Source organism: Staurois parvus, unplaced genomic scaffold, assembly GCF_062004578.1.
Source record: "Staurois parvus isolate SC_StPar_1 unplaced genomic scaffold, SC_StPar_1.0 ptg000525l, whole genome shotgun sequence".
NCBI lineage: Eukaryota > Metazoa > Chordata > Amphibia > Anura > Ranidae > Staurois > Staurois parvus.
The window spans coordinates 10,273,394-10,301,229 of NW_028318321.1; the positions used below are offsets into that span (position 1 = coordinate 10,273,394).

Here is a 27,836-nt window from a genome sequence, read left to right on the forward strand (position 1 = left end):
TTGCTGGCAACAGGGTGTGACTAGTCATGCAATTTGGAACAGTGAAGTCGTACCGGTGTGAATCAGGGCTTAGTGTCATTATGTATCTCATTAATGTTAACTACTTGCTTATTGGGTATTTTTACCCCCTTCATGTCCAGACCAATTTTCAGCTTTCAGCGCTGTTGCATTTTGAACGACAATTGTGCAGTCATGCAACACTGTACCCATATGAAATTTTAATCTTTTTTTTTTCACACAAAAGTGCTTTCTTTTAATCGCCACTGGAGTTTTTATTTTTTGCACTATAAACAAAAAAAGAGCAAAACATTTGAAAGAAAAAAAGTTTTTTTTGATGGAGTGATGGGCGCAACTGCTGGGCAGCACTGATGGGTGGCATTGCTGGGAACTGATGGGCAGCACTGATGATCAGGGCACTGATTATCAGTGTGGATGTCCTCTGTGACATTTGCCAATTATCGGCAGTACTTTCCTCACGCTATGACAATGTGAGGAAAATGCTGCCAATAGCCAGCTACAGTATTTACTTTGTAATCTGCTGTGTCATTGGACACAGCTGATCACGTGGTAAAGGGCCACTGTGATTGAGCTAGTCATGTGATCAGCTGTGTCCGTAGGACACAGCAATCACTGAGAGCACTGGATGCGTGCCGCTGGGGGCACGCGGGAGGTGTGTTCTGGGAAGATGTCATATGACGCCCTCCCAGGACTGGACAACCGCGCTGTAGCCATCATTCGTTGTAAAGTGGTTAACATAATAAGTATTTCTTTATGTGTTGCCCTGTCTACAATGTGTAATGTGTTACATATATTGTACTTTATAAGTGTACCTCTAATGCAAATTTTACATAATAAAAAAAAATCAGATTTACCTTCCACATACTTTTAAAGGAAAGGTCTCCGTCAGGACAGTGACCACAGCAGGAAGCGAAACAAGAACTTCAAATTTTGGCGGCTCTGACAACAGACCCATGCACAAATAGAAAACAAAAACAGTGCGAAAGAAATGCCGTGATTAAACATGATAGAAAGACCTATTACAACGGTCTCTCAACATTTCAACATCTACAAAACAATATAGGTTATAAAAACCCTGAGCAGGTTGTAGTGATTCTGTAGCAGAGTCCCTCTTTACCCAACTAGTACAGCAGCGGGTGCAGGTCCCTTTAAGGTGAAACTGAACGACAGTATATGCTTTGGGATTTGCTGTTACTTTTATTCCTAAATACCTAAACCTTTCCAGTGCCTAACACCCTCAGGCAGTTTCTCTATCTGTGAGTCCATTGGAAGTAAAATGGATTTCTCCCAGTTTATGGATAATCCAGAAAAGGAGCCAAAAGACTATAATATCCATTACTACAGATAGTGATTGCCCTGTATCCCCCAAAAAACAAGAGTATATCATCTGCATATAAGGAGATTTTTTTCCTCACCTTCCCCCTACAGAAACCCCTTACTTCCCCCATGGTTTTGATGGCAATAGCCAGGGGTTCTATAGCCAACGCAAAAAGCAGTGGCGACAAATGGCATCCCTGTCTTGTCCCCCAGGCCAATAAGAAATATGCTTCATTATTATACCTTATGTATTGTGGCTACAGAACTGACCTTATTCAAACTCCTAAAGAAGTGGAATTTAGTCCTGTGAAATACGTTGAGTCAGCTTTTCATCCCTTCGTCTAATCTCCTGTACTGTTATTGATATTTGAATATATGAGGTTAAATATTAAATTTATAAGACCTACAGATAATACCCAGTACCGATAGGCATGAATTGGGGACATTCTTGAACAATGAGGCATTGTATTAATTGTGATTTTGAGGTTTTATTTACCTTTTAATTAGATACAACGTAAATAAAAGAAAATTGATTTTACACTCAAGATTGTGTTGCGTACCTTAAAAGTGCATCTTCTCTCAAGGTGATATGTTCTACATTATAATTGGTATGTGGTACCACTTACTGGATAAGCTCATTTATATTTTAATATGACTTCCATAATTGATAAAGTCTGAGCACCATAAATAGACCCTATTCAGAAGAAGTGAAGGGCGTCAATAAGGGTTTTGTATATTGTTTTTTATATATGTCTGAAAAATTCAACCAAGACAGGGGCTTTTGGAGGGAACTAGGGGCTAGCCTTCTCCCCATTGATTATGGCCCATGGAGAGAGCAGATCATTCTCTAATGATGAACAACAATGTGATGAATGCTGAGGCTTGGATTAATTCTCTGCATAAAGACATTACATCTTCCCTTCTGGAGTGGATGGAAAGGTGTAATATTAATCTTGTACAGGTTAATGGTCAAAGGAAATATGATGGCCCTTATGAGGACTGGGTTGGAGAAGCTCCTCTATTTGGGGCAGAAATATTTATCAACAATCTCCCTCAAGTAATCTATGAAGATGAATTATTTCTACTTTTTCAGACTGTTGGAACATTTTGAGTTTTGTCTCATGATGATAAAATTGCACAGGTGGGTAATGTGTTATGTGCTTTGTGCATTCCCATGTAGGCTCTGGACTATCTGGGTGTGCTCCATGAGTCAGCTCAAAACCACCTAATGCTGAGGACTCTTGCTGTATTCTGTTAACCGCTTCCCGACCGCTTTATAGCAGAAATACTGCTACAGGGTAGCACGGGTGAGCAAAATCACGTATATATACGTGATTTTGCATTTCCGGGTAGTGGGCACACTCGCCCTACCCGCGCCGGGTCCCGGTCGGTGATTACCGAGCATCTCCAACAGGGAGGAGGACTGTTTTGTTTACTAACAGTTCTCCTCCCTGTCAGCTCCAGTGCACAGTACAGCCATCCAGAGCAGTGTGATTACAGTGAAGCACACAGAAACTTCCCCCTAGTAAAACACTCCCTGTACACAGTTAACCCTTTCATCGCCCCTCATGTTAACCCCTTCCTGCCCAGTGCCATTAGTACAGTGTCAGTGCTTTTTATAAGCACTGATCACTGTATTGGTGTCACTGGGGATGTCAGTGACACCAAGTCAGTTCCCCCCAATGTCAGAATGTCCGCTGCAGTCCCACAGTCCCACTATAAATCACTGATCACCGCCATTACTAGTAGAAAAAAAAATTCCAGTACCTATACCGCCATTTGTGAACGCTATAAATTTCACATAAACCGATTAATTTACACTTAATGGAACTTTTTGTAGCAAGGACATGTAGCAGAATACATTTTGGCATAAATTTATGACGAAATTTGATTTTTTAAGTCTAAATATTTTTTTTTTCTCAAAATTGTCGGTCTTTTTTTTATAGTGCAAAAAACTAAAACGCACAGGTGCTCAAATACCATTGAAAGAAAGGTCAATTCGTGGGAAAAAAAGGGACATAAATTTCATTTGGGTGCAGTGTTACATGACCTCACAATTGTCAGTTAAAGTAACTCAGCTCCCTGACCCAAAAAATGTCCTGGCCAGGAAGGGGGGGGGGGGGGGTAAATCCTCAGGAGTGCAAGTGGTTCAGGTGTGATGTGTTTACTATTGTGTATTTCTCCCATTGGTAATTGAGTTAATTGAGTCACCTATTGTTTCTGTCTGTCAGCTAGTCCCTTGCGGTGCCTACATGATGGGATTAGTCTGGTGTCAACTTCACCTCCTTGCCTAATCAGTATGGAATGTTTATCCTAATGTATAATATTTGTGTGTATTGTCCATGTGGGGACTGCCTCTGTTCCTGAAGTGTATAAAAATCAGTATTTCTGTTCAATAAAAAAATTCCAGTTTGCATCTAAAGCTAGCGTCACCTAGTCTTGGGTGGCATGCCCACCTATAATACCTTGGACCCATGTCCCAGCGGTGAGGAAGCAGTTTACTGACGGAATCACCTAATCGGGGTGACAGACAGTACGTCACAATGTCCAATTGTACTTTTGGGCACCTTTGTAACAAAACTGCCTTTTTATATAGGCCTGTATAGGCCAACATTTTTATGATGTAAATATACAGTAATACAAAAGTGGTATGTTTTAAAAAAGTTATTGTATCTATCTAGATGTAGTTCCAGATTTTCCTTGACAAAAATGGAAGCCCAATATATAAAATACAAATCGCTCACCGTATTCTGACACATGGAACTCCTGGCGAGCATGGGGGGCAATGATTGTATAGATTCCCAGCTGTGACTCTGAATCCAGTGGAAGGGAGAGATCGAGCATGCCTTTATTGGGTATTAGGCTTAACCACTGGCCAATGCGATTCAGGTTTGGATCCTTAAAAGAGAAACAAAGCACCATGTACACAGTTACTTCTTTATCTAATACATAGGAGATATTAAAGGCAAAGTCCACTCATTAAAGAAATTAGATTAACATTTTCAGGTTATGTTTAGAGATGAGCGAATTATTCAAAAATTCGATTCGGCTGATTCGCCGAATTTGAGGAAGAAATTCGATTCGATGCGAATTTATTCGCTACGAATTTAACTTATAAAAAGGGTTTCTAGGCTTCAGAGAGCCTTTAAATTAGTGCAGAACACTGTACCTTTAATTTAAATGCCCTTGGAGATGAGGAAGGAGAAGGAGAAGGAGAAGGATGAGAAGAAGGAGAAGGAGAAGGATGAGAAGAAGGAGAAGGAGAAGGATGAGAAGAAGGAGAAGGATGAGAAGAAGGAGAAGGATGAGAAGAAGGAGAAGGATGAGAAGAAGGAGAAGGAGAAGGATGAGAAGAAGGAGAAGGAGAAGGATGAGAAGAAGGATGAGAAGAAGGAGAAGGATGAGAAGAAGGATGAGAAGAAGGAGAAGGATGAGAAGAAGAAGGATGAGAAGAAGAAGAAGGATGAGAAGAAGAAGAAGGATGAGAAGAAGAAGAAGGATGAGAAGAAGAAGAAGGATGAGAAGAAGGAGAAGGATGAGAAGAAGAAGAAGGATGAGAAGAAGAAGAAGGATGAGAAGAAGGAGAAGGATGAGAAGAAGAAGAAGGATGAGAAGAAGAAGAAGGATGAGAAGAAGGAGAATTCCAAGCCGGCAAAAAGTGTATCTGCAGAGCTCCTCTATTTCTTAGCGGAGCTCTGCAGATACACTTAGTGGAGCTCTGCAGATACACTTTTTGCCGGCTTGGAATTCTTCTTATTTTCATCCTACTTCTTCTTCTTCTTCATCCTCATCCTCATCCTCTTCTTCTTCTTCTGAGGATGAGGATGAAGAAGAAGAAGAAGAAGTAGGATGAAAATAAGAAGAATTCCAAACCGGCAAAAAGTGTATCTGCAGAGCTCCGCTAAGTGTATCTGCAGAGCTCCTCTATTTCTTACAGTTCTCTGACATTCACATTTACAGCGGTTGAAACATTGTATCTATTTGTTTCCATAAATGGAAACAAATAGATACAATGTTTCAACCGCTGAGCTCTGCAGATACACTTAGCGGAGCTCTGCAGATACACTTAGCGGAGCTCTGCAGATACACTTTTTGCCGGCTTGGAATTCTTCTTATTTTCATCCTACTTCTTCTTCTTCTTCTTCTTCATCCTCATCCTCAGAAGAAGAAGAAGAAGAGGATGAGGATGAGGATGAAGAGGAAGAAGAAGAAGAAGTAGGATGAAAATAAGAAGAATTCCAAGCCGGCAAAAACTGTATCTGCAGAGCTCCTCTATTCTGCAGATACACTTAGAGGAGCTCTGCAGATACACTTTTTGCCGGCTTGGAATTCTTCTTATTTTCATCCTACTTCTTCTCCTTCTTCATCCTCATCCTCATCCTCAGAAGAAGAGGATGAGGATGAAGAAGAAGAAGAAGAAGAAGTAGGATGAAAATAAGAATTCCAAGCCGGCAAAAAGTGTATCTGCAGAGCTCCTCTATTCTGCAGATACACTTAGAGGAGCTCTGCAGATACACTTTTTGCCGGTTTGGAATTCTTCTTATTTTCATCCTACTTCTTCTTCTTCTTCTTCATCCTCATCCTCATCCTCGGAAGAAGAAGAAGAGGATGAGGATGAAGAAGAAGAAGAAGTAGGATGAAAATAAGAAGAATTCCAAGCCGGCAAAAAGTGTATCTGCAGAGCTCCGCTAAGTGTATCTGCAGAGCTCCGCTATTTCTGACAGTTCTCTGACATTCACTCCATACAGCGGTTGAAACATTGTATCTATTTGTTTCCATAAATGGAAACAAATAGATACAATGTTTCAACTGCTGTATGGAGTGAATGTCAGAGAACTGTCAGAAATAGGCTATTTCTGACAGTTCTCTGACATTCACTCCTCAACCGCTGTATGGAGTATTGAATGTCAGAGAACTGTCAGAAATAGCCTATTTCTGACAGTTCTCTGACATTCACTCCATACAGCGGTTGAAACATTGTATCTATTTGTTTCCATAAATGGAAACAAATAGATACAATGTTTCAACCGCTGAGCTCTGCAGATACACTTAGCAGAGCTCTGCAGATACACTTAGCGGAGCTCTGCAGATACACTTTTTGCCGGCTTGGAATTCTTCTTATTTTCATCCTACCTCTTCTTCTTCTTCTTCTTCTTCTTCATCCTCATCCTCATCCTCAGAAGAAGAGGATGAGGATGAGGATGAAGAAGAAGAAGAAGAAGTAGGATGAAAATAAGAAGAATTCCAAGCCGGCAAAAACTGTATCTGCAGAGCTCCTCTATTTCTGACAGTTCTATGTCAGAGAACTGTCAGAAATAGAGGAGCTCTGCAGATACACTTTTTGCCGGCTTGGAATTCTTCTTATTTTCATCCTACTTCTTCTTCTTCTTCTTCATCCTCATCCTCTTCTTCTTCTTCCGAGGATGAGGATGAGGATGAAGAAGAAGAAGAAGTAGGATGAAAATAAGAAGAATTCCAAACCGGCAAAAAGTGTATCTGCAGAGCTCCTCTAAGTGTATCTGCAGAATAGAGGAGCTCTGCAGATACACTTTTTGCCGCCTTGGAATTCTTCTTATTTTCATCCTACTTCTTCTTCTTCTTCTTCATCCTCATCCTCAGAAGAAGAAGAAGAGGATGAGGATGAGGATGAAGAAGAAGAAGAAGTAGGATGAAAAGAAGAATGAAAAGAAGAAGAAGAATGAAAAGAAGAAGAAGAAGAATGAAAAGAAGAATGAGAAGAATGAAAAGATTCTTCTTCTTCTTCTTTTCATTCTTCTTTTCATTCTTCTTCTTCTTTTCATTCTTCTTCTTCTTCTTTTCATTCTTCTTTTCATTCTTCTCATTCTTCTTTTCATTCTTCTCATTCTTCTTTTCATTCTTCTCATTCTTCTTCTCATTCTTCTTCTCATTCTTCTTTTCATTCTTCTTCTCATTCTTCTTTTCATTCTTCTTCTTCTTTTCATTCTTCTCATTCTTCTTTTCATTCTTCTTTTCATTCTTCTTCTCATTCTTCTTCTTTTCATTCTTCTTTTCATTCATTCTTCTTCTTCTTTTCATTCTTCTTCTTCTTCTTTTCATTCTTCTTTTCATTCTTCTCATTCTTCTTTTCATTCTTCTCATTCTTCTTCTCATTCTTCTTTTCATTCTTCTTTTCATTCTTCTTCTTCTTTTCATTCTTCTTTTCATTCTTCTCATTCTTCTTTTCATTCTTCTTTTCATTCTTCTTCTCATTATTCTTTTCATTCTTCTTCTTCTTTTCATTCTTCTTTTCATTCTTCTTCTCATTCTTCTTTTCATGAAGAAGAAAAGAAGAATGAGAAGAATGAAAAGAAGGATGAAAAGAAGAAGAAGAAGAATGAAAAGAAGAATGAGAAGAAGAATGAAAAGAAGAATGAAAAGAAGAATGAGAAGAATGAAAAGAAGAATGAGAAGAATGAAAAGAAGAATGAAAAGAAGAAGAATGAAAAGAAGAAGAAGAATGAAAAGAAGAAGAAGAAGAATGAAAAGAAGAATGAAAAGAAGAAGAAGAATGAAAAGAAGAAGAAGAAGAATGAAAAGAAGAATGAGAAGAATGAAAAGATTCTTCTTCTTCTTTTCATTCTTCTTTTCATTCTTCTTCTTTTCATTCTTCTTCTTCTTCTTTTCATTCTTCTTTTCATTCTTCTCATTCTTCTTTTCATTCTTCTCATTCTTCTTCTCATTCTTCTTTTCATTCTTCTTCTTCTTTTCATTCTTCTTTTCATTCTTCTTTTCATTCTTCTTCTCATTCTTCTTTTCATTCTTCTTCTTCTTTTCATTCTTCTTTTCATTCTTCTTCTCATTCTTTTTTTCTTGAAGAAGAAAAGAAGAATGATAAGAATGAAAAGAAGAATGAAAAGAAGAAGAATGAAAAGAAGAATGAGAAGAAGAATGAAAAGAAGAATGAAAAGAAGAATGAGAAGAATGAAAAGAAGAATGAGAAGAATGAAAAGAAGAATGAAAAGAAGAAGAAGAAGAATGAAAAGAAGAATGAAAAGAAGAAGAAGAAGAATGAAAAGAAGAATGAGAAGAATGAAAAGAAGAAGAAGAAGAATGAAAAGAAGAATGAAAAGAAGAAGAAGAATGAAAAGAAGAATGAGAAGAATGAAAAGATGAATGAAAAGAAGAAGAAGAATGAAAAGAAGAAGAAGAAGAATGAAAAGAAGAATGAAAAGAAGAATGAGAAGAATGAAAAGATTCTTCTTCTTCTTCTTTTCATTCTTCTTCTTTTCATTCTTCTTTTCATTCTTCTCATTCTTCTTTTCATTCTTCTCATTCTTCTTCTCATTCTTCTTTTCATTCTTCTTCTCATTCTTCTTTTCATTCTTCTTCTTCTTTTCATTCTTCTTTTCATTCTTCTCATTCTTCTTTTCATTCTTCTTCTCATTCTTCTTTTCATGAAGAAGAAAAGAAGAATGAGAAGAATGAAAAGAAGAATGAAAAGAAGAAGAATGAAAAGAAGAATGAGAAGAAGAAGTATTCCAGTACAGCAAAAAGTGTATCTGCAGAGAGCTCCGCTATTTCTGACAGTTCTCTGACAGTTCCAGCGGTTGACAGCGGTTGAAACATTGTATCTATTTATTTCCGAATAAAAACATCTGTATCCTAAATGGAAACAAATAGATACAATGTTTCAACCACTGTACATGTGAAGGAACTGTCAGAGAACTGTCAGAAATAGCGGAGCTCTCTGCAGGGACACTTTTGCCGGCTGATCGGGAAAAATCCGATTCGCGCACCCGAATTATGCAAATATTCGGATTCGACGCGAATCGAATTTTTCCTGAAATTCGAAACGAATTCCACTTCGCCTGGTTCGATTCGCTCATCTCTAGTTATGTTCCAGTGGTTTTTTTTGAGCTACAGTTGCAAGAAAAAATATGTGAACCCCCTTGGGATTACGTGGAGTTTTGCATGAATTGGGCATAAAATGTGCTCTGAACGTCATCTAAGTCACAACAATAGAAGAACACAGTCTGCTGAACATAATACTACACAAACATTAGATGTTGCCATGGTTTAATTGCACATAACATGTAAACATTCACAGTGCAGGGAGGAAAAAGTATGTGAACCTTTTGGATTTAATAACTGGTTGACCCTCCTTTGGCAGCAATAACCTCAACCAAACATTTCCTGTAGTTGCAGATCAGACCTGCACAACGATCTGGAGTAATTTTGGACCACTCCTCTTCACAAAACTGTTTCAGTGTAGCAATTTTCTTGGGATGTCTGGTGTGAATCGCTCTCTTAAGGTCATGCCACAGTATTTCAATCGGGTTGAGGTCAGGACCCTGACTGGGAGACTCCAGAAGGCGTATTCTGTGCTGTTGCAGCCATTGTTTTGTTGAATTACTTGTATGCTTTGGGTCATTGTCCTGTTGCATCACCCATCCTCTGTGGAGCTTCAGTTGGCAGACAGATGGTCGTACGTTTTCCTGCAAAATGTCTTGATAAACTCTGGAATTCATTTTCCCATCAATGACAACAATCCATCCAGGCCCTGAGGCAGCAAAGCAGCCCCAAACCATGATGCTCCCTCCGCCATGTTTTACAGTGGGGATGAGGTTTTGATGTTGGTGTGCTGTGCCTTTTTTTCTCCCTAGGCCTGGTCATCCTTTTTACAGGACGACCAGGCCTAGGGAGAGTAGCAACAGTGCTAAACTTTCTCCATTTGTAGACAGTCTGTCTTACTGTGGACACATGAACATCAAGGCTTTTGGAGATACTTTTGTAAACCTTTCCAGCTTCATGTAAGTCAACAATTCTTGATCGTAGGTCTTCTGAGAGCTCTTTTCTGCGAGGCATGGTTCACATCAGACAGTGCTTCTTGAAACCAGTAAACCCAAAACAGGTGTGTGTTTTTTAAGGGCAGGACAGCTGTCAGCAACACATCCAATATCATCACACTGATTGGAGTCAAGGTTGGCTCACTCCTGGCTCCAATTAGCTCTGGGAGAAGTCATTAAGCTAGGACCTCACATACTTTTTCCTCCCTGCACTGTGAATGTTTACATGTTATGTGCAATTAAACCATGGCAACATCTAATGTTTGTGTAGTATTATGTTCAGCAGACTGTGTTCTTCTATTGTTGTGACTTAGATGACGTTCAGAGCACATTTTATGCCCAATTCATGCAAAACTCCATGTAATCCCAAGGGGTTCACATACTTTTTCTTGCAACTGTACAGCAGTTGTAGTTTGTATTGCAAATTCCTTAACAGCCAAAGGAAACAACTTGAAGTAATTAAAGACATAGTACACCTTTTGCACAAATGTAATAAATGCACTCACCTTAAAGTGGAAGTAAAATCTACTTTAGAGCTTTTACCTACAGGTAAGCCTATAATAAGGCATACTTGTAGGTACAGTGAACACAGTCAGGTCCATAAATATTGGGACATCGACACATTTCTAACATTTTTGGCTCTATACACCACCACAATGGATTTGAAATGAAACAAACAAGATGTGCTTTAACTGCAGACATTCAGCTTTAATTTGAGGGTATTTACATCCAAATCATGTGCACGGTGTAGGAATTACAACAGTTTGCATATGTGCCTCCCACTTGTTAAGGGACCAAAAGTAATGGGACAATTGGCTTCTCAGCTGTTCCATGGCCAGATGTGTATTATTCCCTCATTATCCCAATTACAATGAGCAGATAAAAGGTCCAGAGTTCATTTCAAGTGTGCTATTTGCATTTGGAATCTGTTGCTGTCAACTCTCAAGATGAGATCCAAAGAGCTGTCACTATCAGTGAAGCAAGCCATCATTAGGCTGAAAAAACAAAACAAACCCATCAGAGAGATAGCAAAAACATTAGGAGTGGCCAAAACAACTGTTTGGAACATTCTTAAAAAGAAGGAACGCACCGGTGAGCTCAGCAACACCAAAAGACCCAGAAGACCACGGAAAACAACTGTGGTGGATGACTGAAGAATTCTTTCCCTGGTGAAGAAAACACCCTTCACAACAGTTGGCCAGATCAAGAACACTCTCCAGGAGGTAGGTGTATGTGTGTCAAAGTCAACAATCAAGAGAAGACTTCACCAGAGTGAATACAGAGGGTTCACCACAAGATGTAAACCATTGGTGAGCCTCAAAAACAGGAAGGCCAGATTAGAGTTTGCCAAACGACATCTAAAAAAGCCTTCACAGTTCTGGAACAACATCCTATGGACAGATGAGACCAAGATCAACTTGTACCAGAGTGATGGGAAGAGAAGAGTATGGAAAAGGAAAGGAACTGCTCATGATCCTAAGCATACCACCTCATCAGTGAAGCATGGTGGTGGTAGTGTCATGGCGTGGGCATGTATGGCTGCCAATGGAACTGGTTCTCTTGTATTTATTGATGATGTTACTGCTGACAAAAGCAGCAGGATGAATTCTGAAGTGTTTTGGGCAATATTATCTGCTCATATTCAGCCAAATGCTTCACAACTCATTGGATGCCACTTCATAGTGCAGATGGACAATGACCCAAAGCAGACTGCAAAAGCAACCAAAAAGTTTTTAAAGGGAAAGAAGTGGAATGTTATGCAATGGCCATGTCAATCACCTGACCTGAATCCGATTGAGCATGCATTTCACTTGCTGAAGACAAAACTGAAGGGAAAATGCCCCAAGAACAAGCAGGAACTGAAGACAGTTGCAGTAGAGGCCTGGCAGAGCATCACCAGGGATGAAACCCAACGTCTGGCGATGTCTATGCGTTCCAGACTTCAGGCTGTAATTGACTGCAAAGGATTTGCAACCAAATATTAAAAAGTGAAAGTTTGATTTATGATTATTATTCTGTCCCATTATTTTTGGTCCCTTAACAAGTGGGAGGCACATATGCAAACTGTTGTAATTCCTACACCGTTCACCTGATTTGGATGTAAATACCCTCAAATTAAAGCTGACAGTCTGCAGTTAAAGCACATCTTGTTTGTTTCATTTCAAATCTATTGTGGTGGTGTATAGAGCCAAAAATGTTAGAATAGTGTCGATGTCCCAATATTTATGGACCTGACTGTACCTCCTAAACTTGCACTGTTTAGGAGATATTTGCATAATATGCAGTCGGTGATGTCACCGGCGAATGCGCTCTGAAAGTACGGCATATTGTGCCAGACCTTCAGAGCTCCATGCCCTAGCCAAGGGCTTCCATGTGCATGCGTCACCCTGGACGAAAGATTGGGTGAAGTTGGCAGCCCGGGGAGCCATAACAACGCTGCGCTGGAGTTCTCCATGTAAAGGTAAGTTTTTCATAATGTACTAGTATGCGGTGCATACTAGGATGTTATGACCTAAACCTGCAGGGGCCCATTTTTCTTTTGCTTTTCTTGCTGTTTACTACTGCTTTAATAAAATGAAAAATGTTAATTTAATAAATGTTTGCATTGGATCACTGCAGCTGCGATCAGTGCGTCATGTGGCAATGCACAGGTTCCTGTGTTGTTTACATAATAGCCCCTGTTAGGGGGCTGGAGGAAGTAAACAATGGACTACAAATGTGGTGACATTGCAGCAGTAGTTTTCCCATTCACAGATATCTGTTAATGGAAGGTGTGGTTGTGTAGGCAGAGCCACGCACAGCTACACTAAGTTTAAAAGACAACACATCGCTGTCACCCCACCCTGTGGTTTTGGTAAGTGGGGGGAGGGACAATTTAATGGTGGGGAGTTGAGTATTAATAAGGGTGTAATATGAAACTTGGTCCCAGGCTGTGCCTTTGAGAAAGTGGACTGGGGGAGGGGGGTAGTCAGAGTGGGAACAAAAATGCTTTTTAAATGATTGTGATCCATCACAGACCAGTTTTGTTTCCTACTGCAATCCAACATTATCCAAAAGAAACAAAAAGCTGTGATAGATAGCTATTTAGCTATTCACTGTACTGGTTGTGTTACTGAATTTTGCTTTTGATAGTTTCCCTTTTTATGTGCCTTTGCTGGCCATTTAGAAGGTCATTCAGTTTGTAGGGTAACTATCTGTGTCGTTCAGATTTGTATATGTATCTTCCAAATACATGACTACATCTAAAACAGGTTGAGCCACCAAATGTTTGCATTAAATGATGTATGAGCAACGTTGGAGGTAATGTATACTGGGCAGTCAGTTAGTGGTTAAAGTACAACATACTTTCAGTTTGTTTTTGATTTTCTTTTATTAGCATTCACATTGACCTGTAAATATGGGTGGGCTTGGGTGTCCTCAAACTCATTTCTAGCCAAACTTCAAATTTGCACTCTTTTTTTATTCCACTGAGCTGTGGGCCAAGTCATTCCCACCACCCAGCATGTCTTTTTTGTTTATTTGAGCTGAGGGGTGGGAATGACCCAGGCTGCAGCCCACTGAAGTCAAATAAATAGCACAAGTTCAGAGTTTGGCTAAAGATGAGTTCAACCAGAGATGAGCTCCGAGGATGGCCAAGCTCATTCCTACATTGTATACTAAAAGAGGGGCCTTTCAGAGTCTGCCAAGCAAGATAGGCTACATTCATTAAGACATAAAGACTAGAGATGAGCTCCGAGGATGGCCAAGCTCATTCCTACGTTGTAAACTAAAAGAGGGGCCTTTCAGAGCCTGCCAAGCAAGATAGGCTACATTCATTAAGACATAAAGACTAGAGATGAGCTCCGAAGATGCCCAAGCTCATTCCTATGTTGTAAACTAAAAGAGGGGCCTTTCAGATCCTGCCAAGCAAGATAGGCTACATTCATTAAGACATAAAGCAAGGCAACCATAGCAAATACAAGTGATCATTACTCCATAAGATCCAAAATTCAAACATTGCATTCCAAATTCTTTTAAGCTGATTTACAAATACATGTGAAAAGGAAAGAGCACACCTATACACAATACTTTTAAACAATACACTTATAAACAAGACCTTAGAGATAGAAACGTGGAAGATGGGGGTTTTGTTACTCACCTGTATCTCCACTAAGGGGCACTACAGAGAGAAAAAGGGAAGAGTATTACACAGTTTAGGATTAAAAAAAGCAAAATGTTATACTATAAGTTAATATTCACCTTTATGCATAATTATTTTATTGGCAGAGATGCTATGGAAATACACTGCTCAAAAAAATTAAAGGAACACTTTGAAAACACATCAGAGCTCACTGGGGAAAAATATCATGCTAGATATCTATACTGATATGGACTGGGCAATGTGCTAGGAACGTAAGGATGCCCCATCATTTGATGGAAATGAAAATTATCAACCTACAGAGGACTAGATTCGAAGGCACCCTGATAAATATTATTAATGATATCAAATTCATAATTCGGCACTTATATTGATGGCAAGCTTGAAAAATATTTGTGTTTTATGATTAATCATAATTAATATTAATATGTGTGAATGACCTTGGACAAGTGATAGTGTTAAATTTCTTCAGTTATAGCTGAGACAGAAAAATATGACGGGAGTTAAGCTGAGCTAGTTAACCAGAAGAGAGCTGAGTATTCTATAATAAGGCAAAGCTGGTTACAGGACTCTGGTGTAAAATGTCAAGGGTGTTAGAAGTGACTCAAAATAGAATTACATAATGTATTCTAATAGTATCTGTGTGTATTTAGTTTGATTTAGAAGTTGGTAATATTGTTACATATGTAAATTTGTGGTTATACAACATTATTGGGATGTTGTAAAGATACGTTCTTAATTTATATTATCATTTAAATACAAGTAAGCTTATTATGGTCATTCCATATGTACCTGTCAATCAAAACACCATATATGTAGCGTCCCCTCCCTTCAATGAAATTGCTCTGCTAAGCAGTATTGTTTGCCATACAAGGTCCCAAGATCCCAAATTATGACGCTTACTGGCTTCATAAAAGGCTCTAAGGGACAGTCTCAGGGACTCAGACACACACTCACACACATGTCTGTCCATACAGATACGCATAAGAACATTCTGAGAAGCTGGAACAGGTGCTGTAAGACAAGAATTAGTCACTTCTGTCAACTTCCGGCTTCTTCCCAAAGACTCCAGAAGGACAAACAACATGGAAGAAACACATGAGATACTGAACACAAGGGTGACACATCTTTAAACTTCTGCTTGATATTTCTGGTTTTATATACATGGAACTATTCATGATACACTTTACTTTGTTATTTTAGGCCATTGTGTGATAGAATAAAATCACACTTTATTTTTTATTTTAACGGCTCTTTCATTCATAATCGCCTCAAGACACTGAAGAAGTATTATATGTGTCTCAAAAATCCAACACACCCCAAAAATCAAAGTGAAAAAACGATTCAGCAGGCTAGTCCATTTTGCTGAAATTTCATTGCAGCAGCTCAAAATGGTACTCAGTAGTTTGTATGGCTCCCCACATGCTTGTATGCATGCCTGGCAACGTTGGGGCATGCTCCTAATGAGACAATGAATGGTGTCCTGGGGTATTTCCTCCCAGATTTGGACCAGGCCATCACTGAACTCCTGGACAGTCTGTGACAGCGTGAGGAAAGTGCAGTCGATAACCGGCCACTGCATTTACCGGTGATTTGCTGTGTCATTGGACACAGCTGATCACGTGGTAAACGACCACTGTGATTAGCGTTTTGCCATAGGACACAGCGATCACTGAGATTGCTGGGGGCGGGCCCTGGGAGCGCGGGAGGGCGCGTTCTGGGAGGACATCATATGACGCCCTCCCAGAACTGGACAACGGCTGTGTAACCATCATTCGGCTATAGTACGTCATTTGGCTATAGTACGGTTGGCAAGTGGTTAAATCATAATAACAGAAATCACCTAAATGGCCCTAATCAAAAGGAGGGGGCAGTCCTCCCAGGAAGGCTAATGGGGTCCAATGGTTTCTAATGGCAGCCCTGCCCTACTACCTTGCGCTCCAGGCATTATTTCTGCATTATATGTGTAACAATTCTGAACTCAGATGCAACAATAAATAATAGCAGCTAGCACCAAGAGTGCTGATACAAACTCTAAAAAGTAAATGTAAATATAAGTGCAGCGCTATAATAACTGCTACCAATAATAACATGTAAAATCCAACAGGCTGGTTGTACCCAATATGATCAATCGATCACCTTATACATTGGGCCTGCCCATACATGGTCCCTGCTGAACCGGCTGAGAATTGAAACGTCTATGGCCAGCTTTAGGGTAAATTAAAGGATCAAAGGGTGCCTACCCCATGATGAGAGAGTAGGTTTGCCTTTCAGTAAATAAGACAGGTTTGGTTTAAATCTCTTGACTTCAGTTTTCTTAAATCCATGAGGAGGATTTCTATAAAAGTAATCATACCTAAAAATCAAAACCATTCCCTTGCATATTTGCAGGTGACTTCATGATACAGTTTAACTTACAATGTCATTGACAGCCAGAAGATCCCTGTTAAAGGTCAATATTCGGATTTTCACTGAAAGACATTACAGACAGGGACATTTATGGGTAACTGCAAAAGCATTAGTAAAAATGGAACTGTGTTTCCATCAACAGGTTAATACATGATAAAAGTCAGAAGCATGAGCTTAACACAGAACTATAAGCAAAACCTTTTCCTTTTTGTATAGAGGAATGGAAGGTTATAACCTCTGTCAGATTTTTTTTTGCCATCTGTGTCCCATTGGGAAGATGTACCTTCACTTTCTATCCCATAGCCAACACAGGAAGGAAGAGGAAATCCCTTCAAATTAAGAGAATTCCTTGGGCCCCGTCCCCCAGGTCAACAGAATAAGTGTCCCCATTGGAATATTTCCCCTTTATTAATTTTCAGGGGAAAACACAAAATTTGGGATTTTCTTTTACTTTCACTTTCAATGATAATGGCCAACAGGTCAAATAGAGAGGGCACAGACAGCAGCAAAAACCTAAACTAAAAAAAAAGTTTTGCCTCACCAGCCACTTTATTAGGTACACTTTGCTAGTGTCAAAAAATATCCCCCACACCATTACAGCACCAGCCAGAACCATTGAAACAAGGCAGGATGGATCCATGCTTTCATGTTGTTAATGCCAAATTCTGACCCTACCATCTAAATGTTGCAGCAACCAGTCTGCCCATTCTCCTCTGACCTCTGACATCAACAAGGCATTTTCATCCACACAACTGCTGCTCACTGGATATTTTCTATTTTTCAGCAGTTTTTGAAATTCTTAGACCAGCATGTCTGGCCCCAAGAACCATGTCAGGAATGGACTTGCCAGTAATGGTGGGACTCACCTGCCTTGTGGGCTGCAGTACCAGGGCTGGCCAGTGGGTGCTCCCAGCAATCAGAGACTCAACCCTGCAGCCAGCCAAACACCTGAAGCTGATCATGCAGGTGTATTTAAGGGATGGCCAGACCTGCAGTCTCTGCCTTGGTGTGTGTTTTTCCTGGGCCCTGTATCTTGTTACCTGCATTCCTGTTCCCGTTCCTGTTCCTGTCTGATTTGTTGCTGACCCTGCCTGATCCGGACCTCTGCTGACTTCTCCTGTTTCATCCCTGGCTTGTGACCCCGACCATTCTCTGCCTGACCCCGACCAGTACCTACCTGCCCGATTGTTATTGACCTGGCCTGCCTGACGACGCTTGCATTGTATGTACTGTTATCTGTGGGTGGTTTGGTTTGGTTCGTTTGCACTGTGTTATGTTTTAGTATTGCACTGCGTTTATGTTTGTATTGTTAGTCTTTAATAAATTATATTGTTTATAACTTATCTGAAGCCTGCGTTTCCCTGCGTCAGTCACATACCTCTGGTCACACCCCGGAGCCCTGACATTACACCAAGGCCAATCCTGACCAGAAGTGGCTGCACAGGGAAGCCATCTTGGCTTGTTGCTGGGAAGGATGGATCTTGATGAGGTTGTGTATTTATCTCTGCTAGTGTTTGATGACAGAGAGTATGCTTATCAGACTCTGAGGGAGTATACCCGGGATCAACTACTAGAGTGTATACGGATTGCTCATGTTCTAGTAGATCAGGGCACAGAATTCTCTGAGGTGCAGCCATTGATTCAGGTTTGTGCTGAATTGGTTTCATCTGGTACCCCCAAATGCAGGGATGAATTTTTGCCGCCATTTAGTGCCGACCAGGTAGAGTCCCTGGTATGGTTATTAGAGGATGATGTGGATTACTTTCTGGAGCGTTATTCTGCATGTTCACCACAGATACAAAGAGATTGTATAAACGCAGTGCAGTCATTGACCAGACAGGTTTTGTGTAAACTGAGCTTTGTTCAACCCATACTGCAGACATGGTCAGACTTGTTGCACCCAGCCTCAGTCAGCTTACAACATCATTCCTTCACTCAAGGCACTCTTCCTGCATCCCCGACAGCACCCCCAGTGACTGCCCAGTATACTCTAACTACCACATACCAGTCCTCTGCTCCCACTCGCTGCACCTATCCTTTCTTTAACCCTGTAAAGAAGTCCTCTGTAGCAACTGCTCCCTCCTCTGTTCCATCTTCCAGCTCTTCTCTGTCCTCAGCTGCTCCATTCGTTTGCAGACCTGCGTTTACTTGCAGTGCCCCAGTAGTTAAAACCAGAAAAAAGCGGAAATTCTTTCCAACCAGTACCATCCTGCCAGTATCCAAACCGGTGAGCCTGCCGTCTGAGAACCTGCCTTCCGTGGTTCAGCCTAGTGCCTCGGCACCCGCACTTCAGCCTGATGTCTGTACCCAGCCTGATGTCTGTACCCAGCCTGATGAACTGATCCAGCCTGATGATCCTATCACGCCTGATGACCCAGTGCCCGCTGTCGAGCCAGACGATCCGGTACCTGATGACCCGGTGCCCACTGTCATGCCTGGTGACCCGATGCCCGCTGTCGAGCCAGACGATCCAATGCCTGATGACCCAGTGCCCGCGGTCATACCTGGTGACCCGATGCCCGCTGTGGAGCCAGACGATCCAATGCCTGATGACCCAGTGCCCGCTGTCATGCCTGGTGACCCGATGCCCGCTGTCGAGCCAGACGATCCAGCGCCAGATGACCCGGTGCCCGCTGTAGATCCAGACGATCCGGTACCTGATGACCCAGTGCCTGCTGTCATGCCTGGTGACCTGATGCCCGCTGTCGAGCCAGACGATCCAGCGCCAGATGACTCGGTGCCCACTGCCTTGCCAGATGACACGGTGCCCGCTGTCGAGCCAAATGACCTGATGCCTGGTGACCCAATGCCCGCTGTCGAGCCAGACGATCCAATGTCTGACCCAGTGCCCGCGGTCATGCCTGGTGACTCGGAGCCCACTGTCATGCCTGGTGACCCGATGCCCGCTGTCGAGCCAGACGATCCAATGCCTGATGACCCAGTGCCCGCGGTCATGCCTGGTGACCCGATGCCCGCTGTCGAGCCAGACGATCCAGCGCCAGATGACCCGGTGCCTGCTGTCGAGCCAGACGATCCGGTACCTGATGACCCGGTGCCCGCTGTCGTGCCAATTGACTCAGAGCCCACTGTCGTGCCTGGTGACTCGGTGCCCACTGCCTTGCCAGATGACGTGGTGCCCGCTGTCGAGCCAAATGACCTGATGCCTGGTGACCCGATGCCCGCTGTCCAGCCAGGCGATCCAATGTCCGACCCAGTGCCCGCGGTCATGCCAGTTGACTCGGAGCCCACTGTCGTGCCTGGTGACTCGGTGCCCACTGCCTTGCCAGATGACGCGGTGCCCACTGGCGAGCCAAATGACCTGATGCCTGGTGACCCGATGCCCGTTGTCGTGCCTGATGACCCGGTGCCCGCCGCTCCGCCTGGGGGCCCAATGCCTGCCGCCCCGCCTGGGGGCCCGGCGCCCGCCACCCCGCCTGGGGGCCCGATGCCTGTCGCCCCGCCTGGGGGCCCGATGCCTGTCGCCCCTCCTGGGGGCCCGGTGCCCGCCACTCCGCCTGGGGGCCCGATGCCTGTCGCCCTGCCTGGGGGCCTGATGCCTGTCGCCCCGCCTGGGGGCCCGATGCCTGACGCCCCTCCTGGGGGCCCGGCGCCCGCCGCCCCGCCTGGGGGCCCGATGCCTGTCGCTCCGCCTGGTGGCCCGGTGCCTGCTGCTCTGCCGGGGAGCCCGACGCCCGCCGCTCCACCTGGGGGCCCGGCGCCCGCTGCTCCGCCTGGTGGCCCGGTGCCTGCTGCTCCGCCTGGTGATCCGGTGTCCAGCTCGATGTGCCTCTGCCTGGAGTCCAGCTCGATGTGCCTCTGCCCGGAGTCCTGCCCGGAGTCCTGCCCGATGTGCCACTGCCCGGAGTCCTGCTCGGAGTCCTGCCCGATGTGCCGCTGCCCGGAGTCCTGCCCGGTGTGCCAGTCTTTGATATCCCGCCAGTTACCAGACCTGGGCGGTGGAACATTTTGCCCAGCTAGGACTGTTTGGAGCGTCCTGAGGCCGCTCCTTGGGGGGGGGGTACTGTCAGGAATGGACTTGCCAGTAATGGTGGGACTCACCTGCCTTGTGGGCTGCAGTACCAGGGCTGGCCAGCGGGTGCTCCTAGCAATCAGAGACTCAACCCTGCAGCCAGCCAAACACCTGAAGCTGATCATGCAGGTGTATTTAAGGGATGGCCAGACCTGCAGTCTCTGCCTTGGTGTGTGTTTTTCCTGGGCCCTGTATCTTGTTACCTGCATCCCTGTTCCTGTTCCTGTCTGACTGATTTGTTGCTGACCCTGCCTGATCCGGACCTCTGCTGACTTCTCCTGTTTCATCCCTGGCTTGTGACCCCGATGATTCTCTGCCTGACCCCTGTACCTACCTGCCCGATTGTTAATTACCCGGCCTGCCTGACGACGCTTGCATTGTATGTACTGTTATCTGTGGGTGGTTTGGTTTGGTTCGTTTGCACTGTGTTATGTTTTAGTATTGCACTGCGTTTATGTTTGTATTGTTAGTCTTTAATAAATTATATTGTTTATAACTTATCTGAAGCCTGCATTTCCCTGCATCAGTCACATACCTCTGGTCACACCCCGGAGCCCTGACAAACCATGTCATGTTCAAAGTAATTTAAATCCCCTTTATTCCTCTTTTTGATGCTCAATTTGAACTTCAGCAAGTCGTCTTCACCATGTCCTTATGCCTAAATGCATTGAGTTGCTGCCATGTGATTGGCTGATTAACAACTAGTGTTACCAAGCAATTGAACAGGTGTACTTAATAAAGTGGCCGGTGAGTGTACTTCTTGGCCTTATCTTGGGCATATCTGTTCTTTTCAGTGTCCAGTAGGGGTGCTCCACCATCATTCTAGCCTTTTGGTAGGAAAGGCTGGCTGTATAGTATCCCTGCTGGTATGATGGGGACTCTGAAGGCCAGTACTGGCTGAAACAGAAACCGGGACACACACGGGATCTTGGTCATGGGAGTAATTCCTCCGGGAGAACTGAAGGGCCCTTCTGATTTGAATGTGTCTACACTGTCTGACCATGGGCTGGGAAGACAGAGAATCCGCTGAGTCAGTGTCCCATGGAAGTTGGTCACCCCAAAGGTGTTCTTAGTAGCACATAGAAGTGGGAACTTCATAATGTGTGAAGAGGCACATGGTCATGGCACTAAAGCTTTTTATGCACCAGGCCTCTTTAGGCTAGACACTTTGAGCCTAGAATATTGCACCTTTTCACAATATTCTAATTTTCTGAGATTGTGGATTTGGGGTTTTCATGAGCTGTAAGCCATAATCATCACAATTATGACAAATCACGGCTTGAACTATCTTGCTTTGCATGTAATGAGTCTATCTCATATATTAGTTTCACCTTTTAAGTTGCATTACTGAAATAAATTAACTTTTGCACGATATTCTAATTTTTCGAGTTTCACCTGTATATTAAAAAAATGAGGTAGGGCTTTAGGTGTTTGCCCTTCATGTTGTAACAAATGATACTGAAATCCCTAAAAAAGTTTATTTTTGAGTAATGGAAATCTTGCATTCCCCCGTTCCCCAGTCTTAAAACCAATATTAAGGTATTGACCATAAATTACTAATATTAAGTCTACGCTAGCCAGTAGCTCTGTACAGTCAGTTTTTGGATATCAATTTTCCAAGATCCTTCAGTTAGTCACATGCCTGCTTATCAGTGAGTTGCCTATGCATAGATTTATTCTTGTAGGAATTTTATTAACATTTTTTTATAGCATGGGGGTAATTATTCAAAGGACTGCTATAATGAAAAACTTTGCCTTGATAAACATATGGGTAATTAATAACACTCCCAGCAATCATACTATTAAGGATATGACTTACTGTTTTATTAAACATACCTTTATTTATATTTCTCCATAACTGTACATGCAGGCCAAGCTGTCCAGATGCTCGACGGGTCTTGAAGACTGTAGCCATTATACTGTTAAGGGAGCTTATAACGATCACTTTTTATTTATAATGATATAGGGCTCACTTTCACTGTGTGGCAATAACATGTATGTTACCAAACACGCATTACTGTGTTGTGGTTCAGTTAATTTTTAATGGCACCTGGCTCAGTTAATGAAAGCATCTGCACTGCAGTACACCATGATGCATTGTTATGCACTACTGTGCATTGCGTGTGTGCTGTGCCACCAAAAATGCTGTTGTAAAATGTTGGTAGCCTATTCAAATGAATGGGCTACTTAAAATTCAGTGCTAGTTTAATGAGTCATATAGTCCATATTAACGCAAAATATACTGTAATGGACCAGCTAGGTGTGAATGGGCCTTTAACATTTGTTAAAAATACTGCTATAACTGTTTAAAATCCAGCTCCAGATAACACCACTTTTTAATCTGTTTAATCTGATACATACTACATATCCACTATAGAGTACCATGTATATAGAGTGACAATGCTGCATTAATTTCACTAAAGAACAAAAAAGCCCTATAATAGGAAGTGTAGAGACAATAAATCTACTGATAAGATCAATAAGTAAAGAAATGATGTTTCAGGGGAGACTCAGAAAACAAAAAGGTATAGACTATATATGACTTACCAGTCTCCCCTCGTTTGTACACAGGTTTGTCAGTCTGAATGAGAGTGAAAAAGCCCATATTGCGCACCAGCAAGTTTTTACTTTCGGATAACTGCATGTTTGGCCCAACAATAGAAATGTGAATTGATATCACTTCTTCTTTCCCTCCATGTGGAAGAGGACACTGAGAAAGACACAACAGTTCTTAACATTGATACTCTTATCCATTAGGCTATGTTGCTTTAAAGCATGACATTGTAAAGATGAATTCCAGGTATCTTTAAATAGTGATATTGTTCCAGCATGTACTAATGTAAATATGCATATACAGTACCATACCTGTCTAAACCCTCTGGCAGCTGGAAATCACAGTAGTAGGCACCGCTACTCTAGTGATCCCTAATAGCGCCAGGTCACGTGCTGAATTGCTGCCCTGCTGCTTACTAAACACAGGAGGACACCTGCTAGACACAAGCACCATTCCAAAAACGCATTACATTTTCTCGATGCATGCAAAGCGTTCAATGATTGGATGAGGTAGAGATTGTGACATCACTGTCCTGCCTCTCCACTTCATCCAATCAGAGAACATTTTCATTTCTTTGAGTAAATGTAAATGGGGCCCAAACCAATTGGACAGGTCATAAGCTAGTGGAGATCACTGTAGTAGTGGTGCCTACTACAGTGATCCCCAGCTTCCAGGGGTATAGGCCAGGTATGGAATATTCTGTAGATGGGCCAATGTAACTATGTAAAAATATCCATATCTTGAATTCTTCTTTGATTTCCTCCATAAGGCAATACAAAGTCTAGTTAGATTAGTTAGAGTTGGATTTTACGTTTTCATGATTCTGACAAATTTTAACAATGTTTAATGCTCTGCTAATTTATTTAGACATGAAAGAGAACAATTCAAGAAAAATTATTTTTAAGAATCTGAATATCCATCTTTAAGTTATTATAGTGCAATCTTATTCCCTAGGGACAGGTTTTTGCAATACAAGTTGTATTGTCACCCTATTAGAGCAGAAATATCCACTGACTGTTGGACTATACAGTTCCCAAGTAAGCTGGACTGTCTCCTGGCTACAATTTTGCTGCTGGAGGAAGGAAAAACTGGCAGTTCCAATTTTTCTTTCTCTCTTTTTTTTTTTAGAAAGAAATACCATATCTGCTTTCCCGCTATTTTTTTAATACAGACCCATGTACCATTATTTTCCAGTGTTTAGAAGCATCCTCTGCCCTGCTTATCTCACACATAAATTATTTTCCTGTTGGTCATTTCTCAGTTAATTCTTAGCCTTCTGTATCCCCTGTCTGCAATTATGTCCCCCCCCCTTTTTCTTGCCCTCCTTCCCAAAGTGCTATGGTCAGTTTTCTCTTTGATTTCCCTTCCAGCTTCTGCCATGACCAGCTTCCTCTCTACCTCTTTAATGCTCTTCTGTCCATGATTAGTTTCTATTTATCTCCTGTATTTACCTGCCCAACCCACGACCAGTTGCCAATCTGTCTCCTCTTTCTCACCAAAGTGTTCATGATCAGCTCCTATTATGCCTCTTCTCCCAATGGCCTATGATCAGCTGCCCCCCACCACCATCCAGCAAAGATCAGCTGTTACTCCCATCAGCTCCAGTAGGATAGCATTCCTGACCAGTCAATACATGTCCAGTTAAAATATTGTGTGATTGGTTACAAGCTTGTAATAAATCCCATGGAATAAAAACCATTCTGCCTAAATTAACCTGTTGATGAACAGGCACTTATTTACAGGTTCAACAATTCGGTATGAAACATGTCTGGCTTGGCTACCTTGAACTGAATGCATCTGAATAACTTAGGTGGGATCATTTCCTGCTCCAGTAGGGAGTCATCCTGAGTCCCGTGCTGTAAGGTGACAGTAATGTTCAATGTCTCTCTGGCTCCAATGATGTCCAAACATAAAGTCTCAGTGGATGGGTATTCGATCTGTGCTGGGACTAACAGCAGATAATTTCTTAAAGAAAAAAAAGAGAATAGCATCAGATTATTCTACTATTTTTTTGCTCTGTTTTACATCTCCACGGGATTCCTTTTTCTCCACTCTCCTTTCTTCTGTGTTTTTGAATTCTTGTTTTATTGTCTGTGCTCATGTGAGTTATGGTGCCAGTCTGTCTCCAATTGTCACTTCCATTATTATTGTATAAGCTTCTTATGTGAGGGAAGAAATAAAGGCAATCTGTTTGCAAGGAAAGAACACATACAGGTAGCACTTGAAATAACATGTTTTTGCCATTCTGTTGGTGTCTGTATTGAGGCTACCATAAAAAAACTCATTGGAGCAAATTTAAATAATTTCCTCAGTGCCTAGGTACAGAACAATGCTCCTGTCTACTCTATAACACTGATTTCACTTGTGATTAACTCACTTTAAAGAAAACCTGTAATAAGAAAGTATGGAGGTTGCCATTTCTAACTTTTCGTTCCAAAGGTATTGGTTCAATGGGTATTATTAAGATCCAGTGCATTCAATCTTGTCTATGGCACTGACCTAAAACAAGTGTAAAATGTAGGAGATCTGGCTAAATATATCAATATCAAGGCCCATTGTGGGCACCTAGCTTTTTCAGATTAGTACAGACACTGTATCTCTCACATTTTCTGTCTCTTTACAGATATCTCCAGGTCTCAGGTACCCAAGCAGAATTCAGGATACAAGAGCAGTGCTCACAGGGAACCACAATTAATAAATGGCATCCAAACCCAGGTGCACAGGCTCTATGGCATCCTCCAACTACTGTGTTCAAGGTAAACTGACAGAGACAGCCAGTAACTCAAAAATCCATGTGAAGATTTTTTATTGAATATACAGGAGTGACATAAAAGCAAGCTGACATGTTTTGGCACACAGCCTTGTTCACAGCATAATATTGCATATGCAAAATAGGTAACTTAAATACAAAAATCCCCACCCAAAAGTGGGGATTTAATGTCTAACATACAATCCTATCAGGAGGCAGATGTTAACTCAGATGTATGCTTTTGTAGAAATATAATTTTTTTAAACGTATTTACATCTTTCCTCTATAGGTAACAAACCCGTGTGTTCCTACAAATAATTCTGCTTTTGGACCTGTAATACGGATGTAGATTTGGAATAAGAACATACAATATATTTACACATTGTGTTTGCATGTTATATATGAAAGAGTTAATACAATTCTCATTCTATGGATCTGAATATTATGCTCCACATATGTCATCCTAGTCTGGTTTTAATTGCAGATCAGCTTAATTGTTTAATTGATCAAATACAGATGCTGTGAGTCCACCCCCACTTTTGAGTGGGAATTTTTGTGTTTATATGTTCTGTTTTGTATATGCAATATTATGCTGTGAACAAGGCTGTGTGCCGAAACGCATCAGCTTGCTTTTATGTCACTCCTGTATATTCAATAAAAATCATCACATGGATTTTGGACTTGTCGGCTCTCACTATCAGTTTGCACCCAAGCAAGAATTGCAGGTCAGGAAAGTCTAAATTTATAATTGGCATATTTGATATGGTGCAATACCTCAAATTTAAGCCACTGGACCAGCATGACAACTAACATTTTCAAAAGAGAAGGAAACCATACAACATACATCCTTTAAAACAGTTTTCAATCAATCAATCAACAGTTGATCAATTTTGTTGTCATAGAATTAGAATACTGGTTTTATGTCACATTATTTCATTTATTCAATGATTCAAAAATTCAAAAATAAGCTTGAATAGCTTTTATAATTCAGAAACATACAAAGGAAAAACTAAGCAAGAAAAGCAACAAATACTATTTCCATAATTGAGGACATCACCATACTGCCTTACAGTACGAAATACTGCCATGAAAAGAAGGTTGAAGATGATCCCTAAGGGACTTTAGTTTTTACATCAGAGGCTAAAAGAAAGGAGGTAAAAGCTTGTGTCACTGCTTACTGCCAAAAAAACCCAATCACATCTGTGTCTGGCCATCATGGCCACTACTTCTTGAAAGTACATTGCTACTATGTGCATGTAACATGTTCTTCTGCACCATGAGCCACGAATGCCCAGATGTAATGAAGCCAGTCCTCTGCTCTATTGATATCAAATTTGACCAAATATCAACCCCCAATCAATGTTTAGTAAAAGAAATAAAGTTTTGCTTACAAAAATGATTGCTGTCCAAGGGTAGATGAGAACAGAACACAAACTAGGAGAATAGGAAGCCACATGGCAGAGAAACAAGTGCAAAGTTCTGTTCCAGCGACTCTTCCAAGCTTAATTGAATTGTTCTTGCTATTTCAGGCAGGTTAGGTGCCCTGATTTTCTCCTTGTGTCATCTAATGTCTATTTTGGCAAGTCTCCTCAGTTCTCATTCACTTTCTTATCCCTTTTTATTAATGTGAGGATCCTCCCCATGCATGGTAACTTTTAATGAAGTTATTTCCTACAAGCTTTGTGTACACATAAGGCTAAACATAACTCATTTCCTGGCCTTGGGATAATTTCTAGTGTACAAACTCCCAGTCAGCCTCATGTGTAACAGATAAAGAAAATGTATCCCCAAAAGAAATGACCCCTCCCCCCCAT

The 27,836-nt window shown here is 41.7% G+C and overlaps 1 protein-coding gene across 1 annotated transcript in view; it reads right to left on the reverse strand.

The window, feature by feature from the left end:
* Positions 1 to 27,478, reverse strand: part of LOC149451736 (alpha-2-macroglobulin-like protein 1) — a 147,929-nt gene extending 120,451 nt beyond the window's left edge. Inside the window, exons 1-7 of the mRNA XM_089690334.1 lie at positions 27,414 to 27,478; positions 25,055 to 25,238; positions 23,267 to 23,429; positions 16,699 to 16,751; positions 14,281 to 14,301; positions 4,080 to 4,233; positions 873 to 957 (exon numbers count right to left, since the gene is read on the reverse strand). Coding sequence (XP_089546460.1) covers positions 873 to 957; positions 4,080 to 4,233; positions 14,281 to 14,301; positions 16,699 to 16,751; positions 23,267 to 23,429; positions 25,055 to 25,238; positions 27,414 to 27,478 — 725 coding nt within the window. The remainder of the gene's footprint in view (positions 1 to 872; positions 958 to 4,079; positions 4,234 to 14,280; positions 14,302 to 16,698; positions 16,752 to 23,266; positions 23,430 to 25,054; positions 25,239 to 27,413) is intronic.
* Between the last annotated feature and the right edge of the window lie 358 nt (positions 27,479 to 27,836).